The 19,886-nt window shown below is 36.7% G+C and overlaps 1 protein-coding gene across 2 annotated transcripts in view; it reads left to right on the top strand.

Moving 5' to 3' along the window:
- The window catches only part of SLC5A8 (solute carrier family 5 member 8), a 93,042-nt gene that overhangs the window by 35,461 nt on the left and 37,695 nt on the right, over positions 1-19,886 (top strand). For both annotated transcript variants that reach the window (XM_046010617.1, XM_046010616.1), the window contains exons 2-7: positions 3,595-3,660; positions 5,116-5,167; positions 11,474-11,541; positions 12,605-12,759; positions 15,382-15,522; positions 18,659-18,788. In XM_046010617.1, coding sequence (XP_045866573.1) covers positions 3,595-3,660; positions 5,116-5,167; positions 11,474-11,541; positions 12,605-12,759; positions 15,382-15,522; positions 18,659-18,788 — 612 coding nt within the window. The remainder of the gene's footprint in view (positions 1-3,594; positions 3,661-5,115; positions 5,168-11,473; positions 11,542-12,604; positions 12,760-15,381; positions 15,523-18,658; positions 18,789-19,886) is intronic.

The raw sequence follows: 19,886 nt of genomic DNA on the forward strand, positions 1-19,886 counted from the left end.
TCGGCTCAGGTCATGTTCCCTGGGTCCTGGGATCGAGCCCCGCATCGGGCTTTCTGCTCAGCAGGGAGCCTGCTTCCTTCTCTCTCTCTGCCTGCCTCTCTGCCTACTTGTGATCTCTGTCAAATAAATAAATAAATAAATCTTTTTAAAAATGCAAAAGAGAAAATGGACAGGGGTGAAGGGACTACTTGGTTTTGAGAGAGATATGAGATAACACATTTCTTAGTGGATATGAAGAATATTTCAACGTTCTAATATACGAACATCTGGCTGATCCACTGGTGTATGTTACCTGATAAGCCCTTAGGCAGTTTGCATCCATGAGTTCTGATCTGTAGTTAACCAACTCTAGAACTCAGAAGGGGTTTCAAGAACCGACAAGAGGACTTCAGTCCCCAGAGAGGAGTGCTCCTCTAATAAGCACTGACCCATGCCTCCTCAGGGGCAGCAACATTAACTCAACCAGAAACAGATTTCCCACGTATTTCCTGTGGTGGAGGCTGTTAGCAGGGTTCCAGCCAAAAATGGCAAAAAGTTAACATTTACCAAATGTTTAATACATGTGTGGCACTGGGTTGCATGTTTTATACACATACATTATCTGAATCAGTACTCTAAACAATCCTTATGAGGGGGGTACTATAAGAGCCCCATGTTGGCAGACAAAATTAAGCTACATAAGAGAGTATGAGGCAAAGTAGATACATGCCTGGGACTATGCAGTGATGCCTACTATCTGCTTCTGAAAGCTCTGGTAAGTCTGTTATACACCCAGGCAGGGCTTAAAAGAGTGCAGAGAGAACAAGAGAAGTAGAACCAAACACCAAGGGTTTTGGGCATGCTGGGGGTGTTCATGACTCGTGGGTGCCCAGCAGTAGGGGTCAGGGAAGTTAGATAACATGCTTTGTCCCGGACAGTTGGCCAAAGCAAATACTTTCTTGTGAGTATTTTTTGCATGTTTTATGCTGAGAGGTGGAACCACCTACACAGAATAAGAAGTCCAGCATCGAGGGATGTCTTGGCATTCTAGCTCAAATGTGAAATCTTTCTGCTTACATTTCTTTATTAGAATTCGCTGTTCAGAAGCATTTTTGTTATCTATTTATCCTTGCCTTCGAAGTATAGGCCTGATATGTGTTTAGCCAATTCCAGACCCACAGACAAGAAGTAAAATGCAGGAATCCAGTTTTATTCCCTGCTTTTTCAGGATCTTTCTGGATCTGTGTAATCTGTGTGTTGAATCTGAGTTATACAGAATATATGTGTGTGTGTATGTATCTGTGTGTGTGTGTATATATATGTGTGTGTGTGTGTAAAATATATATTTTTGGATTATATTTGTCTTTATTGTTCATATATATTTATTTGTGAGTATGTATATATGCTTATAATTGTGAATTATATTACTCTGTGGATTTGGATCCAACTTCTTAATGTCTTAGTTTTGAATAACAGTTTATAATATTTCCCCATCCATTTATGTCATTCAGTAGTCTCCAAACTCCTGCAAAGTAAGAGGGGAAAGAATTAATACTGTGATCCTCAATTTCAAGAAGAGGAGCCTAAGATCTCCAGTGACTGCCCCAAGCTTGTGCAGTCACAAATAGGACTGGGTTGAGGGCTGGAACTCCTCCCCAAAACTATAATGTGCTGCATATTTTTTTTAACCTGTCAGTTGTTTTGGAAGGTCCTACTATGTGTCAGTGCCACCTACTCAAAGCTATGGTTAGTTTCCTTACTTACTTATTTGGAATAATGTAGTTGTTCCCTGTCCAGATTTAGGCATTAAATTGTCCTAGACTTGCATTGTGGCTTTGAGAGCTATAAGGTTGATGTCTGGTGTTCTCTCTTAGCCCCGGTGCCTTCCCCTCTAATAGGTAATTCTGGCCTCAGGGAGTTGTTGGGAGGACAGTGTACACAGCAGTACTGTGATTATGGAGCAAAAATATCTGGTGTCATTTCTCCAGACTATTACTTAATGTCAGTTTTTCCTTCCTCTTTTTTTTCTGGTATGAAGACTGTTTTCAGCTTTAAAATTCGCTCTACGTGAGTAATAGTATTCAAGTTAAAGAATGTTTGAGGCCCCAGCTTCTTTCCAGCTTTAAAATTCTATGATTCTAACTCTATATTATGACATATAATATAGGAGATGAGCTGAGTATATTTCAAGATATAGCAGATACCAAGGAGAGTATGAAAAATTGGCAGGGTTGTTGGCTCTGAACAGAAACTGACTTAGGCCGATTTAAGTAAAAAATAATTTATTTGGGAGGATATAGGGGTAGCCCATAGAACAGAGTAAAAAGCTGGATGAATAGGCTGTGAAAAGGACAGAAGCCAGTGAAGCCTCTTCAGGCCACTGTTAGATCAGTCTGCTTCTGCTTCAGTCATTTTCTGTCTCCAAGAGCCCAATACCCATGGGAGAGAGGAGCTGATTAGCTGAGCTTGGGTCATGTGACCATCCCTTAGTCAAAAGAGGCAGGACACCTTGATGGACAAGTCCATCACAATTGCCTGCAGTGGGAAAGGGCTGATTCCCAAGTGAATCAGGGAAATGTCTGAAGTAGATACCAAAAGAAAGGGGAGAAGAGCACTTCACTCATTTTGAAGTTGCAGAATATAATCCACTTAGGTGAGATTCTGGGAAAGCCAAAACTAGGGATGGAGAACAGATCAGTAATTGCCAAGGTTTAGGGTTTAGCGAACAGTTTGACCGTAAAGGAACAACATAACAATGTTCTCTGAGAGTGATGGAAGTATCCTGTATGTGTGAAAATCCAATGAACTGTACTTTAAAGCAAGAGCCAATTTTGGTATATGTAAAGAAAAATAGTAGTAATATAGGAATACAGAATACAAATCACTTATGAAGTTGCTTTAAATTTTTTAATTTAAATTCAATTTAGTTAATATATAGTGAGTATATTATTAATTGCAGAGGTAGAATTTGGTGATTCATCAGCTACATATAACACCCAGTGCCCATTACTTCACGTCCCCTCCTTAATGCCCATCATCCAGTTACCCCATCTCCCCATCAACCTCCCTTCTAGCAACCCTCAGTTTGTTTCCTATAGTTAAAAGTCTCTTACGGTTTGCCTCCCTTTATGTTTTTTTTTTTTTTTTAATTTATTTGACAGAAAGAGATCACAAGTAGGCAGAGAGGCAGGCAGAGAGAGAGGAAGGGAAGCAGGCTTCCTGCCGAGCAGAGAGCCGGATGTGGGGCTCCATCCCAGGACCCTGGGATCATGACCTGATCTGAAGGCAGAGGCTTTAACCCACTGAGCCACCCAGGCACCCCTCCCTTTATGTTTTTATCTTGTTTTATTTTTTCTTCCCTTCCCCTATGTTCATCTGTTTTGTTTCTTAAATTCCACATATGAGTGAAATCATGTGGTATTTGTCTTTCTCTGACTGACTTCTTTCACTTTACCCTCTAGTTCCATCCACATTGTTGCAAATGGCAAGATTTCATTCTTTTTGATGACTGAAGTTGTTTTGAATTTCTAACCCCTTTACCTCTTAAGCAGATCATTTTTTTAAAGGTGTATAAAGTTTTCACATATTAACCATTTCTTCCTTTTTTCAAAACAGTATTTAGAGCTCCGATTTAACAAATTTGTCCGTCTTTGTGGAACAGTCCTCTTCATTGTTCAAACGGTAAGTCACTCTCTCTTAGTTTGCTTTACCTTCTGTTGTCTAAAATGTCTTCAACCAAGGCACCTGGGCTAAACTTATTTGGTAAACACATGAAAGATAAAAAAGAGGTGCTGAAAATAGGAGAAAACTGAAAAAGGGAAAATACTTGTTATTACTTTCCATTCTTCATCCAAGTTGCTGGAGGCTTGTCATGATTATTGTCTCTTCATTTATATCCATCTTCCTCTTGGCAGCTGAGTGATTTAGGGATGGGTTTGATCATGGAAGTCCAGGAAGGACTTTTCATTCTCATCCCTATTTGTAATTCACATCTCCAATCACAAGCTACCTAAGCATTTGCAACAGCGTCACAGAGTGCCTTTGTAAATTGTTTAACTTGACTCCATTTTATGTTTCTGTAAATTGCATAACTTAGATTGGTCATTGGTAAAAGAAAGGAGCCCTTTGGAGTCTGGCAGAGATCCTGACAAAGAAATGAAGCTGATAGCTTACATTTACCAACTGTTCAGACCCTCTGGATAATTTTTAGAAATGCCTACAGAAATGAAAAGTGGGGAACAGGTGTTAGGAAGATGGTCCATGGCCTTGTTTTCAAATCTTCAACTTGGTCAGGATAATGACTGTGGAAGTCTGGTTCCTTCTTGCAAAAAAGAGGAAAGCTTTAGCATCCACTTGAAGGACTTATTTCCGTTGATCGACCCATGTAATATAATCAATCATTCAAATACTGTAATATGGCTTTTTTCATAATATGTTTTTATAGAGTAAACATGGACTCATAGAGAATCATAGAACCATAATACATTTTTCTAGAAAAAAATCACATAGAATATATATGATATATTTGAAAGATCAAATGCAGTGGAAATGATGTTCTGAGAAAAAAGACCATATTTATCATACCCTGGATTAATAAATGTTTGTTAGGTGTATGAGTGAAAAATAATATATAGAAAAGATGGAATATGATTTTTGTTGGCTTTCAGGATTTTTTTTAGTGTAAATATATACTTTTGTTTAATTAGTGAGCATGAAAACTTTTTAAAACCAGTTTTCAAAATTTTCACTGTTTTTCCAGTTAATTATACAGTGAATAAAAATAGTTTGAAATCATGTGAATGGGGAACCATCTCCTTTTAAACTTGTGTTTTTTCTTCCTAATTGTTTAGATTGAGGAGAGTTGATTTCAAGCTTGAGGGGATGGATCAGTGACTATCTGCACTAAGCACCATGTGAAAAGTCCATAATTTTAACAAAATGGGTCATATAAGATTTTTGTACACTATGACCCACCACAAACAGGAGAATCAACTCACTTAAATAACATTTTCAAGTTACAAACATATTTTATTAAGTATATTGAAACTACTGTTTTAATTCATTGTTGAGGTTATAGAAAAAATTGACTATTTATTTTATAATTCATACAGTTTATTTGTTTCTTTTTTCTCGTAGATTTTGTATACTGGAATTGTTATTTATGCCCCTGCCCTGGCTTTGAATCAAGGTACATTTTAGAGTTACCAGTTATGTCACTCACATTTTGGGGGTCATTTTTAATAGAACTTATTCTCTCTTTGAGGAGTTGTGGAGTTGGAGGGATGTTTCTAGTAACCTGCATCAGCTTGAGGGGAGCAAGATGGGCATAGTGTTTAGCAGCTTCTTTGCATTTCTGGATCTATGGCTCCAAAAGATCTATGATTAATAGAAGGGCCGACTTCCCTGAGGAGTGAATCTCTGAAGTGCCAACCCACCATGCTCCACTCCTTCAGAATGAACGCCCCCTATGGTCTAAATCATGAATGGCTGCACTTTCTTCCTTGGTGGAAGCCCATAGTCAAGACGCTTCTGTGTTACTGAGCTCAGCTCCATCGTAAAATGTGGCAGGGAGAGAGCTTTCCTTATTTCCATTTCTATTGTTGTCCAAAATGCAAGAGAAGGAGATCTATGTGATTTGAAATATTAGCTCACTCCTAGTGACAAAATGAAAGTGGCTCTGGTGTCCTTTTAAACAAATATATGAAGATGGTGCTGATTGACATACTCCTGTATTCTTTGGTTTTGGGCGGATAAAAGCCATGGAACTGGAATAGTTTCCTGAGGCAAAGATGCCTGTTAGTCATATCCTTAAAAGGCTTTGGAGAAACCCCATATCCTTTGGATTCTTATCAATCAGATGTTAATTTATCTTTAAGGCTTCCTTATGAAATGTACAGGTGTACTCTGATGGGGAAAATGTGATGCAATTCCTGGAGTTAATATAAAATGGAAAGCCCTGCTAAACCCACACTCTAATTTCCTGCTTTCATGGTAGATAGATAATAATTATTACCTAAGTTTATAAAGTACAACACTATCATTATAAAATATTCCATTATGTAACATGCTCTTGAATTCTGAATGTCAGGCATGTTCCAAGTCAATATTACCAACATCATGATCGAGTCATTTCATGTGTAAAGAGCTAACTTATAAACTTCATAAGTTACCTATTGGCAGTAAGTATAATTAAAGATGTGGCCTTAGGGTTTTAAAGTGCAGTTCTGGCAGTAAGAGTACTGTCTTCCATCTATGAAGAAATCAAGGACTCTGATCTTTTCAGTTTATTGGGCTATTCCCTAGGAATTGGGGCCCAAGAAGCTGCTGAATTTTGACCACTTGAATATCAACTGCATATATTACTGTGATCAAAGATAAATACAGTACTTGGTATGCAACAGATGCACCATAGAAACTGTTTAACTGAAATGAATCTTAACACTGTCTAGGTCCAATTGTTTTCATTTTACCTTTTAAAAAAGTATATAGAAAACTTTAAATAAATATATGCTAGAAAAAAGAAAATAGTATATTGAACTCTAATGTACACTTTACACTAAAAATTATCAACTCTTGGTTCAGTTCACTCTGTTTCCCTCACTAGAGTATTTTGCTGTAAATCTGAAGTCTTTCATCATTTCATCTGAATTCAGTATCTTTTAAAAATAATGATGTGCCAGGGGTTTATTGGGAGGGAGACAAACCATAAATGACTCTTAATCTCACAAAACAAACTGGGGGTTGCTGGGGGGAGGTGGGATTGGGAGAGGGGGAGCGGGCTATGGACATTGGGGAGGGGAGGCGAACCATAAGAGACTATGGACTCTGAAAAACAACCTGAGGGTTTTGAAGGGTCAGGGGTGGGAGGTTGGGGGAACAGGTGGTGGGTGATGGGGAGGGCACGTTTTGCATGGAGCACTGGGTGTTGTGCAAAAAGAATGAATACTGTTACGCTGAAAAAATTAATAAAAAGGGAAAAAAAATAATGATGTGCTAATTTTTTCACTGGGGTATAATTATAAAATTGTATTTTATTATAATGATTTAAGATTTGTATATATTGCAAAATGACTACCACAATGTCTAGTTAACATCTGTCTCCATACAAAGTTACAAAAGCTCTTTTTCTTTTGATGAGAGCTTTTAATATTTACTCCTTTGGCAACTTTTAAATATGTAATACAGGATTCTTAATTATAGTCATGTACCTTATATTTCTGTGACTTAGGTATTTTATAACTGGAAGTTCATACCAGGATGTGTTTTGTACACACAATTATACCATATTCATATCTAAAATATTAACATTATTTTTGGGATGCCTGTGTGGTTCAGTTGATTAAGTGTCTGCCTTTGGCTCAGGTCATGATCCCAATAGTCCTGGGATTGAATCCCGTATTGGGCTCCCAACTTAGCAGGGAGCCTGATTCTCCCACTGCCTGCTGTTCCCACTGCTTGTATTCTCTCTCTCTGACAAATAAATAATCTTGAAAAAATAAAAATATTAACATTATTTAAAAAATATCAATATGAAGTCAATGTTCAGCTTTCCTTGTTTTTTTTTTTTCAGTTTTTTTTAGAATCAGGACTCAAATAAGTTTATGCAGCTGCAATTAACTGGTTCAATAAATTTCTCTTTCTCACTTCTAAAACCTTTTTCTTTTTAAATAGGCTCCACACCTAGCATGGAGCCCAATGCAGGGCTTAAAATTCCAACCCTGAGATCGAGACCTGAGCTGAGGTCAAGAGTCAGATGCTTAACTAACTGAGCCATCCAGATGCCCCTCTTGCTTCTTATTTTCTTCTTATTTATTTATTTGACAGACAGAGATCACAAGTAGGCAGAGACACAGGCAGAGAGAGCGGGGGGGGGGGGGGGAAGCAGGCTCCCCACTGAGCAGAGAGCCCAATGTGGGGTTCCATCCCAGGACCCTGGGATCATGATCTGAGCCGAAGGCAGAGGCTTTAACCCACTGAGCCACCTAGGTACCCCCCCCCCCCCGCTTCTTAAAATTAAAAACCATTTTTTGTTGAAATACAACTTATACACAATAAAATGTACAGAAATTAAGTGTACAGTTGAACTAGTTTTAACAATTGTACATAGTTATGTGACCACCACCAACTCGATACAGACTATTTTCACCAGTTAATCCTAGGAGATTTTCTTGTGCTTCTTTCTAATAAATTCCCCTGCCAACCCAAGCTGCCACTTTCTGACTTTTTGTCACGATGAATTAGTTTTCCCTTTTCTTAGATTTTATATAAATGGAATCATGTAGTACCTCTTTTGTAACTGGTTTATTTTGCTCAACAAAATATTTCTGAGATTCATTGATGTTACTACATCAATGTTTCAGGAGTTCATTCCTGTTTATTGCTAATATTTTATCATCTGTATCTCTATGGTCTGTTTATCCATCAACAGCGTTGGGCACTTTTAGGCCATTATGAATTAAGACTACTAAGAGCATTCTTGTACAGGTTTTGTTTTGTCTCGCTTTGCTTTTTTAAAGTTCATTTGCATTTGTTAAAAACTTTTAAAAGCAGAATGTGACTTGAACACTGCATTTCCACTCACAGAACTTGCTGAGTTACTTTTTTGAGCAGCTTTAAAACACACCTAAATAGGCTTATAATTTTGCTAAACAATGCTCTTCTTTGGAAAACATGCCATATAGATAGTTATTCCCATCAAGTTGGTTCAGTTTAACATAAGAGTTTCTAGGTGCCTGGTACATGCGGTTGATAACTATAGGGGATAGAAGATTTAAAAAATAGATCCTAGAAGGTGAAAGTTGCTTTAATCAATATTTTTCTTTTAAACATCAAGGTATAGCTCAGAACACTTTCGTGACAAAAAATTTTGTCCTTACTAAGGAATCTGCCTGATTGCTAAACACTTCAGACTACACAGTCAACATTAGTTTATATACATCTCACAACAAAAGTCACCTTGTTCCATTAAAATAAGCCAGTGTGGAACTAGGAATGAAAAAGGAGCTGGGCTTTAGTTCCTAAATATCACAGCATCTCACTCACAAAGAAATCTTATCTTCCCCTTAAATAGTTCTTGCCATGTCATAGAGATTTTTAAAATGTAACAAAAATAAAGAAAAACATCCTTGAAATATATTACCCCCCCCCCCGAAAAAAGAAAATATATTACCGGAGGGAATAAAGATAAAGTATTGAATACATGTACAAATAATTCTTGGGGCAGCACTTAGTCTGCTTCTTCCATACGTGATATGTTGTCATCTCCTTTGAGGGGCAACATCTCTTTGGTTATGGCAACATGGCCAGCATCGATAGTGGCGTCATCTTCATCAATACCATGACCAGATTTGGTCATCCTGTAGATCCTGGTAGCATTTGTCTGAGGAGTTGCTTTTGACACATTATTTTTATCTCTATTGGTTGAATACCTGGAAGCAGTGTAGTTAAACACAAACCCATGATAACCTAGTACAGGGCAGGTGCATGTACAAAATTTAAGAGCAACTGGAAAATAATTTTTCTGAATGGTTGTATCATTTTACACACCCACTCCACAATGTATGCATGTCCAAGTTACTCCAGTTGTGCTTCTGCCCTGGCTTCAAATCAAGGTACATCTTGTCTTTTTTTTTTTAAATTAACATATAATGTATTATTTGTTTCAGGGGTACAGGTCTGTGATTCATCAGTCTTACATAATTCACAGCACTCACTATAGCACATACCCTCCCCAGTGTCCATCACCCAGTCACCCATCCCTCTCCAGCAACCCTCAGTTTGTTTCTGAAATTAAGAGTCTCTTATGGTGTGTCTCCCTCTCTGATTTCATCTTGTTTCACTTTTCCCTCTCTTCCCCTATGATCCTCTGTCTCATTTCTCAAATTCCTCATATCAGTGAGATCATAGAATAATTGTCTTTCTCTGAGTGACTTATTTCACTAATCATAATACCCTTTAGTTCCATCCATCTCATTGCAAATGAATCAAGGTACATCTTAATGTTATCAATTATGTCACTCCCATTTGAGGCTAATTTATTATATAGGAAAACAATTGACTTTTGTATATTACAACTTTGCTGTAATTACTTACTAATTTCAGTTTTTGTTACATCAATGATCATGTCATCTGTGAACAAAAGAAGAGTTTTATTTCTTCTTTTCCAATATGTATACCTTTTATTGCCTTTCTTGCCTTATTGCATTAGCAAGGACTTCCAGTAAAATGTTAAAAAGGAGCAGTGAGAGGGAACATCCTTGCCTTGGACCTGATCTTAGTGGAAAAGCTTTGACTCTCTCAGTCTTAAGTAGGATGTTAGCTGTAGGATTTTTGTACACAGTCTATCAAGTTGAGAAATTTCCCTCTATTCCTAGTATACTGAGTTTTTATAAAAAATGGATGTTGCATTTTGTCAGATGTTTTTTCTGCATCATTTGATATGATCATGTGATATTTCTTTTTTAGTGTGTTAATATGGTAGATTCCATTAATTCATTTTTAAATTTTGAACCAGCCTTGCATACCTGGGATAAATCCCCCTCCGTCATGGTATATCATTCTTTTTATACTCTTTTGGATTCAACTTGTTAATTTTCAACTTGCTGAAGATTTTTGCTTTTGTGTTCATGAGAAATAGTGGCTTGTAGTTTTCTTGTAATGTCTTTATCTGGTTTTGGTATTAGAGCAATTCTGGCTTCTTAGAGAGTTAGGAAGTATTCCCTCTGCTTCTATTCTCTGAAAGATATAGCAGAGAATTGGTATAATTTCTTCCTTAAATTGGTAGAAATTACCAGTCAACCCATCTGGGCCTAGAGCTTTCTGTTTTGGAAGGTTTTTAATTATTGACTCAATTTCTTTAATAGGTATAGGCCTATTTAGATAGTGTATTTCTTCTTGCATGAGTGTTTTGGCCTATTGTGTCTTTCAAGGAATTGGTCCATTTTATATAGATTATCACATATATGAGCAGAGTTGTTATTCTCCCATTTAGAAAGAATACAATATGCCCCTCCACTTAGATAAATGGTAGCAAATTATATGACATTTCTCTTTCTTGGTCTCATCTTAGTAACATGCACAACTTGTCTTTCAAGGACTGGTAGAATAGTGTGTTTATTTGAACTATGAAGACACATACTCTCTGACCCCATTCAGTCTGGGTAACTACCTCACAGAATCAAGTTGTTTCTTAGCTTTGTTACAATATAAATGCTTTCTCATGTATTTAATTTAGGCAATGGTGGATCCAGGTATGCTCTCTGGGGGCAGAAACTGGTTCCATTTAACTTACCAAGTAAAATTTTAAACTTCATTCATTTAGGGGCATTTTGTGAGATTTGGATCTAGTTTTAGGCAAGAGTAGAGAAGTAGATAGAAAGATAGGTGCCCCATAAATAATATTACTTCCTATTGATGATTTTTTGAGAAGTATTTTTATTATACATGTTTCACAGTTATACATGCATTTTCTTTTCTTTTTTTTTTCTTTTTACAGTCACAGGATTTGATCTGTGGGGTGCGGTAGTGGCAACAGGAGTGGTCTGTACATTCTACTGCACACTGGTATGTCAAGAACGTCATTTCTTCTTTCACTCTACCAACTGTTTTGCAAAGTTGAAAATTCCAGTAGTTGTGTTCTGCAGACTAGATTGTTTGTATGTCCTCTCCTACTCCTACCACTCACAGTGTAACTTTTTTATAAGAGAGAGTCCAGCTGGACTCCAGAGAGTCCAGTTTTGATTCTTTATAGAGCATTGATTATAACTAAATTTTTTTTTCTTTTACCTGAACCATTGCAGTGGTCCTGAGTCTTGTCTCCTAATTCACCCTTACTATTGCTAAATTATTATATTTGTGTTCATACTATTCCTCAGCTTAGAAACCTAAGATATATTGCATGGAGCACTGGGTATGGTACATAAACAATGAATTTTGGAACACTGAAAAAATAAAATTAAATAAAAAAAAAAAGAAAGGAACACAAGATAGTTTCCCATTGCCTAAAGGCAGGAATCGCAGTCAAAATATGTAACAACCAGATAGTATGGACACTGGTATTATAATGGATGCTAGTTTCTAGAAGTGGTGCAACTCTTGTGGCATATCTGACATAATAGGTCTTAAGACTTTAGTGGATTTCTTTAGAAGATGGGGATCTCAGGGAAGGGATAGTTCAGCCAAGGACATAGGGACTGGAGGGAGACACTGGGAAGTTTGTGTCAGTGGCTAGTACAAAACAATTTTAGTATGTCAACAACTGGTATGACATTCTGTGTGCATACTTGATTGAATATCAGCCCTGCCTATAGGATAAAATCTATGACATTGCCTTTTGCAATTTCACTCTGGCCACGTTCAAGTCATGGACTTTGAATTCTTTGTGCTTTTGTCCATGCTGTTTTCTCTTCTGGGATGACCTTCCATCTTCACCTCTGCTTCTGTCTGAAAGGCTGGCTTAAATCACACCCTCTTTTGAAGGTTCTCCCAACCTTACTGTCTATTACTTAAGTGTATTCCTTGGCCAAGATCTATGTTTTCATTATTCTTGTCCAGCATAAGATATAAGCATGTAGATGATAATAATGTCTGATAAGAGCATTAATCCTAATATTCTTTTCCCTCAAAGGGTGGTCTTAAAGCAGTTATCTGGACAGATGTTTTTCAAGTTGGGATCATGGTGGCTGGATTTGCATCTGTGATTATACAGGCTGTAGTGATTCAAGGTGGGATCAGCACTATTCTAAATGATTGCTATAATGGTGGAAGATTAAACTTCTGGAAGTAAGTTGCTATTTATCTCCTGGTCAATAGAACACTCCTTTTGTTTTTTTCTTTCCTATAAAAATAATCTCATCATTGAAGTAGTAGATTTACATCAGAAAGCAAATAGATGGCTAAGAATGTGGTATGAAAAATTGAAGCTGGTATGTTAATGTGTGAGGGGTTTCTACCAGGTCTTTAAGGGGTTAAAGCAGTCAGATGGTTGCTTAGTTACATAAAATATAACTTCCTTCTGAGAAAGGATTGATAGCAAAAGAGCATTTTTCTTCTAGATATTAAAATCTGGAATTGGTCAAAGGGTGGGGTAGTGTAATTAGGGAAGAGGGAGTGGAGAAATAAGAAAAGGAAACCTCTTAAGAGAAAAACACTAAAGGATCATGCTGTCATTTTGACAGTTCTTTGTTTCAATCAGCCTAGAGAATTTTTCTATTGATATTGCCCTGGCAATAAATATTGTTATTATATTTCATAATTATATATGTACAAATATTTTATAATATTATATATTATTTCTAAAGTATTGACTAGAAAATTTATGACTAATGCCTCACGTGTCAGTATATTGTCCAATATAGCATATCCTAAACAGCTATTTAGGTTTCCTAGAGAAAGACCAGCGGAGAAACTAGATATTTCATCACAAATATCCCACACAACTTAGAGGAATATTTAAAACACCTTCTGAAATGGATCAGTAGTGTCATTCTTGTTATCGTGTTCAATGTGGGAAGGGGCTCATTTTCATATGGACTGGCTTATTTCCTCTTCAAGCAGTCCTACTTTGAGAGAGGCAAGCTGAAATCACTGGCAAGAAGAAAGAAAAAACATTTCTTACTTGGTGACTCTCTTCTAGTTTTCTGAAAATGGTGCTAATGTTTGAGAAGAGCCTTTTCAGAAATTGGTCAAGGACAATGTGTTAATTGCAGAGATAAGTTGAATTATGATGAATCAACTTCCACTATTTTCAGTAATTGCTTTTTAACCTCAAGATTGAGAGTCCAAGGAAGAGCACCTCCATTTGTCCTAGTCTGAGCATTATTCCATCCCTTAGCTGTGGCAGAACAGGACATTTTATTGACAACTATTTAGACTACTTTATGGTGAAATGGTCATTTTCCCAAGGAAGATTGGGTTGCCGTTACTAGAGGACAAGAGAATGGATACAGAGAAGCAGAAACAACTAATGGACACTCAGAAGATCTTGCTTACTCCTAAATTTCCTAGTAGGCGAGGCTGAGAGGAGAGGATGTAGAATTATTTATTTTTCTGCAAGATAACTCTCGCTTTGTACAAAGACAGCCTATATTGCTTCATTGAAGTGACAACTTATACACCAGTAAGAGATTATTAAAAGTAAAAGATTAGACACTTTTATGACATTTACTATGGAAGATGCCAACTATTAAATAATAATGAAAAACCTTATTGTATGTCTCTTGTGTGTCTGATATGTTTGAGAATTTGGTGGGCAAAATACCTGCTCTGGTGGTGATAAAGCAAGAGAAGGATTTTGTGTTGGTATTGTCTGTATGGTTATAGTTGTCATACATATTTTGTATGGCCTAAATCCACTAAATTGGGTATTCTAAATCTTGTCTTACTTCCTTCAAGTAGATTCCTGAAACCTTTTGGCTCTTGACTTCCATTAGCTAATATAGTAGCTGTTTTCTCTATGGGGTAAAGGGTCAACACCCTTGAAACACTTAACTTTGATATGAAGTGTTAGAGAATGGAGTAGAGGCTCTTATATTTCCATAGGAATGCTGGGATATACATAAAATCTGAACACTTAACTCATCTTAAATATAAGATTGAAATGGATTTGCAGAATTTCATAATTTTTAGAAAGTTTCTATGAAAGCCAATTTTGCAGAAATGTGTCAAACTTATATTGTGTATCATGGATGAACAGAATCATTCCTTCCAAGATAATGCATTAAGAAGAGTTAAAACACATATTCAACACAGAAGTTGAGCTTTCTTTGTGACAATATTTTGGACTTAAGTACATGTCATTTAGTGACTTTTCACTATTAGCATTTAGCTTGTGCACACAGCATTTAAGAAAGTATGATTATAATGACATGGTAATTTTAGAAGATGAAAGCCTTTAAACTACATTAATTGAGTTCTTGAGCTTGAATATAAATTAGAAATATGACTGTACATGTGTTAGGAGAGAAATTATATATGCAAAATGTGTCAATTTTGTGTTCATTTCAGTACCATATCTATTGCTATGATGCACTTAGGAACCTTACTCTCTTTATTGCTCTCTTTTTACTTTCATGCTCTTCTCTGATTATAGCACAGCAGACTTATTTAAATAACAATTTCCTAAGGCTACTGGAGAACAATTTTTATGAAAGCTCAGAATAATTAGAACATTTGTTTTCCTTCAGTTCCATCCAGAATTTCCAATTCTTTGAAAGTATCCATTTTTATTTTATTGAACTTAAGTTAGGAATTTTTTACCTTTTTTATTATTTAATAAATTTTTACATATTTATATCTGTGTGCATATTTATATAGATACACATGCTTGCTTCCAAAACATATTCTAGAATTTTCTGTAGTTTTTTGCTTATAGTTAAAATTTGTTTTCTGTTTCTTTTCATTTAGTTTTGATCCCAATCCTTTGCAAAGACATACATTCTGGACAATTATTATAGGAGGGACCTTCACATGGACCAGCATCTATGGTGTCAACCAATCCCAAGTACAGAGATATATTTCCTGTAAAAGCAGGTTCCAGGCAAAAATGTAAGCCAAACTCTGGTATGGAAATCATTAATAACCATCAGTGTCTTTATTGAAACTTATTAATTAGTCAAGCTTTGCTCAGGTTTAAGCCTTTTGTATCATGAAATTCCAAGAAATAAATTATATACTTAGTTATAAAAGAATCAAGTGTATTTTAAATCAGATATTTGAAGTATTTATATGAATTATTAAGTAAAATAAATCCTATTAACTAAATAGGCATTTATTGTGTATCTATTTGTATAAAGAGTTATGGAGGATAAAAATTAGAATTATATGGCTCTTCTAATGAAGGAACTTAACATCTAGTTATGAAAACATATACAAGTATGCAAAAAGCGAAATAACCCTAGAAAGGTATCACAGTTCAATGATAGAAAAAATGGTCAAGGGCATTATATTGCCAGATATGCTGGTATATTTTATTTTCAGACATAGTCATGGGTTTATAACTCTGCTCTAATACTTGCTATTTGAATGGCCAGTTACTTAGTCTCCCTGAGTCCCAGTTTCCAAACTTATAAAATGAGCATAATAAATATTATACATCTCAGGAGAAGTATTGCAAAATGTGCTTGGCACACACTTGGTAGTGGTCCAGTAAATGTGACCTCAAATCATTGGATGTGAAGGCAGAGATTGGGTGAGAGATTCCTGTCAACCAAGCAGATCCTGAATAATGACCATATATGGGCGGGTAGAGAATAGCAGGAGAGCATTCCATATAAACATTTATTTGGACACAGCCCAGAGATCAGAAGGATGACATGATCAGGGAATTCTCAATCCAGTCTTGGCCTGAGCAAAGAATATAAATGGTGGCTGGTTCTTTCTCAGGAGGCCTTAGATCAGTATGGTGACCACTGCTCCCCATGCTGATAGATAAAGCTGACTGGCCCACATGCATTTAAGACCTTAAAAGTTATAAATAGATTAAGAGTAACTGGGTGGTTGGAGTAGGACAAGGAATGGCAATTAAATTTCTATTCAAAGAACATGAAACTATTGTGATATCACATGTCATAACCCAATATAATGAGAGTAAATAGGTTTAGACATTATCTGTGTTTGGAAAATTCCATAGTAAAAGATCTACACAAATATCAGCACAGTGACTGGATATGGAATCCCTCAAAAGTGAGCTTAAGGGGCACCTGAATGGCTCAGTGGGTTAAAGCCTCTGCCTTCAGCTCAGGTCATGATCTCAGGGTCCTGGGATCGAGCCCTGTACCGGCTCTCTGCTCAGCGGGGAGCCTCCTTCCACCTCTCTCTCTGCCTGCTTCTCTGCCTACTTGTGCTCTCCATCTGTCAAATAGATAAATGAAATATTAAAAAAAAAAATAAGTGAGCTTAAGTGTTCTGGTATTTTAAGGAACTTTGAAGGAATGTAATTTATACATCCAGTGATTCACTGGACTTTAAATCTATACTAGAGCTAATGCGTCTCCCAAATTAATTATGCATATGCTCTTCTGTTTCTTTGGGAACATGAAACTCAAAGGCCCAATTTTATAACTAAGAGACCAGGATTAGAGCTTAGAGCTTTCTTAATAAGAAACAATTTCCTTTGGAATGGCCCGCAGCCGACTCCCTGAGCTGAGAAGAACCATTTTCTCCTACTTTTTAACGGTGGCTCCATGAGAATGAATCCCAGTCAAAAAATTAAGACCTACTGACATTGATCAACTGCGGAGAGTATCAGATATTATTGATAAGTGGTCTATTTGAGTGGTATTAAAGTCAAATAAAACTATATAGTAAAGTATTAGATTCCTTTGTGAACAAGGGTATTTGAGCAGGAAAATGTCTGGATATATTTTCTGGTGATTTGGAGATGAGCTGTAGTTACTTAGGCTATTTTTAGCCAATAGCAAAACATAGAGTAAATTTAGTCAATCAAGGGAAAAGGTTAGCAATCTGTTGTTTGGTACCTGTTGGAGGAGCATTCTCCTGAAACAGACTCTGAGATAGAGGTTGGCATGCCAGAGACTGTGGGGGAATTACCACCTGTAGAAGAAAGCGAAGAGAAGGAAGCAGAATTGGCCAAAGAGAGAAGTTGGATTGTAATGCTGTTTCTCAGCCAAGCCTTAGGGGAAGCCCTAATGCTGAACTGACTCCAGATTTGTCCTAGGTTAGGGTAAGGAGACTGATCCTTTAAAATTCTGAATCTGGTAGTCACTGGACACAGGTACCCCAAGGAAGGAGGCATGACTTTGAGGATGATACCTCTCTTCCACCAAGGGCAGCATTTTACAGTATTCACTACAGCACTACCGGGGAAAAGAAATGAGGACACCTTAGTGAGAACAATGTTTACTATTCACCTGATTATTAAGGCATAGAATTCAGTGCCATTAGCAATCATAATGTCAATAATTACTATTTAACAAAGGTTATTACATGCCAAGCATTGTGCTATGTAATGCATACTATTTCATCTAATGTTAAAACTCTGCAAGGTAGGCATCATTATCTGCAGGTATAAATGAAGCAGCTAAAGATCAGAGAAGCTAAATTACTTGCCCAGGGTCATATGTGATAGATGGAACCAAGATTTATGTTCAGGTCTGACTCCAGTACTGTTCTCCTGGAGCACACACCGTGTATTATGATGCTGAACATTGTTGGAGAAGATACCTGTTCAAGGGATGCAGGTTTGCCTCTCATACTTGTTAGGTGATATTACAAACCACATTTAAACAAGTTCAGTGAGTTTCTGTATAGATGCTAACAGTGGTTAGCAGTTTTTAACGCCATTACTTTGAAAAGGAAACTTGAGTAATAGTTACTGCTCTGTTGACCATTAAAATCTTCACTTCATGACAAGAGGCCCTGAAGTAGTATAATAGGATATCATTATAAAGCTGATAATGCCCATGGAACTCTGACCAGAAGGATACACACATCTATTCCATAGAGACTCCCCCATCTATTCCAAGTATTTCGAAATACATTGTTGATTGACAGCATAAGCAGAAGGTTAGGCTAGAATAAAATAGATAGCATTTTTGATAACCAAAAGATTCTGTGCATTCATTGAGTAATCATGAAGGTCTCTTCTGTGTATGTAACAAGTTTCCTATCTTTGGGATGGAAATTACAAATATCATTTGCTGGTTTGTTTTCATTTCCTTAGGTCTCTCTACGTCAATCTTCTGGGACTCTGGGCAATCCTTGTCTGCTCAGTGTTATGTGGGCTTGCCCTGTATTCCAGGTACCATGACTGTGATCCTTGGACAGCCAAGAAAGTATCTGCACCAGACCAGGTTCAGTACCATGTCTTTCTTACATGTGTATTAATTTATCCAGAAAGCTTATTAGTTTGGGAGGAAAGAATATTCATGTTTTTATAGAGAAAGAACAAATGAGTACAGTATAATCATCTTTAATTTCTGGAGAGCATTTGGCAAAAATTTATTTTAGCATATATAGCAAGAAGGAAGAATGCTATATCCAAGATTAAAATATTGAAATACCTGGAAAATTCCAAGCCAAGTGTTAAAGAGAACTAGGTCAACACTGGGAATAGTCATGTAAATACAGTTAAAGAAGAAAAACTATATACAAACCATGGTAGTATAAAACATTTTGTGGATATTCTTAGATCACTTTTTTATCAACAGCTTACCTTCCAGTTTTTAAATGATAGAGAAACAGATCTAATGAGTGAACATTTATAGAGTACCAACCAAGCAGTGAGAGAATGTGCCTAGAGCTTTGCATGCTTTATCTCTTTTAATTCTCATAACCCAGTAATTCTAAATCTCGAGATGAGGAAATGAGTGACTCGCAGAGAGGTTGCATTACTTGCTCAAGGTCATAGGGCTGATAAATAAGTATAGCTGCAAGAATTCATCATACTGTCATAAGTGCTTTATATAAACTTCAACTTTGAATCCTTAAAGCTACACACTGAGATAGGTGCTCTGATTATCTCCCTTTCAAAGATGAGGAAACTGAGGCACAGACAAGCTATGTAATAGCTAGTAAACCTGGAACCAGAATTCAAGTGCAGGCAGGCTGCCACCAGAGCCCTAACTGTGAACCCCTATGTTGTATACCACCTTTCAGAAAGTGTAGCTAGAATTCAAACCCAGGACCGCTAGACTCCGAAGCTTGGGTTCTTGCCAAAATTATGTTCTAAGACTTGCTTGTAAAGCACGTGCCCAGAAGACACATTAGATTGAAGATAGTCTGAATTTTGTGTTGACATAAATGCATCACATACTCCTAGAAAAATAATGCAGTTTTGTGGGACTAGAAAACGAGAATCTCCTTGAGCTGTGCGTCTCAACCCTAGGTTCACATGTGTCCTCCTGTTAATAAATAGATCTTTCCTATTTGCTCAAAGAATCTAAGAATCA

This window comes from Meles meles, chromosome 7 (assembly GCF_922984935.1).
Source record: "Meles meles chromosome 7, mMelMel3.1 paternal haplotype, whole genome shotgun sequence".
Taxonomy (NCBI): domain Eukaryota; kingdom Metazoa; phylum Chordata; class Mammalia; order Carnivora; family Mustelidae; genus Meles; species Meles meles.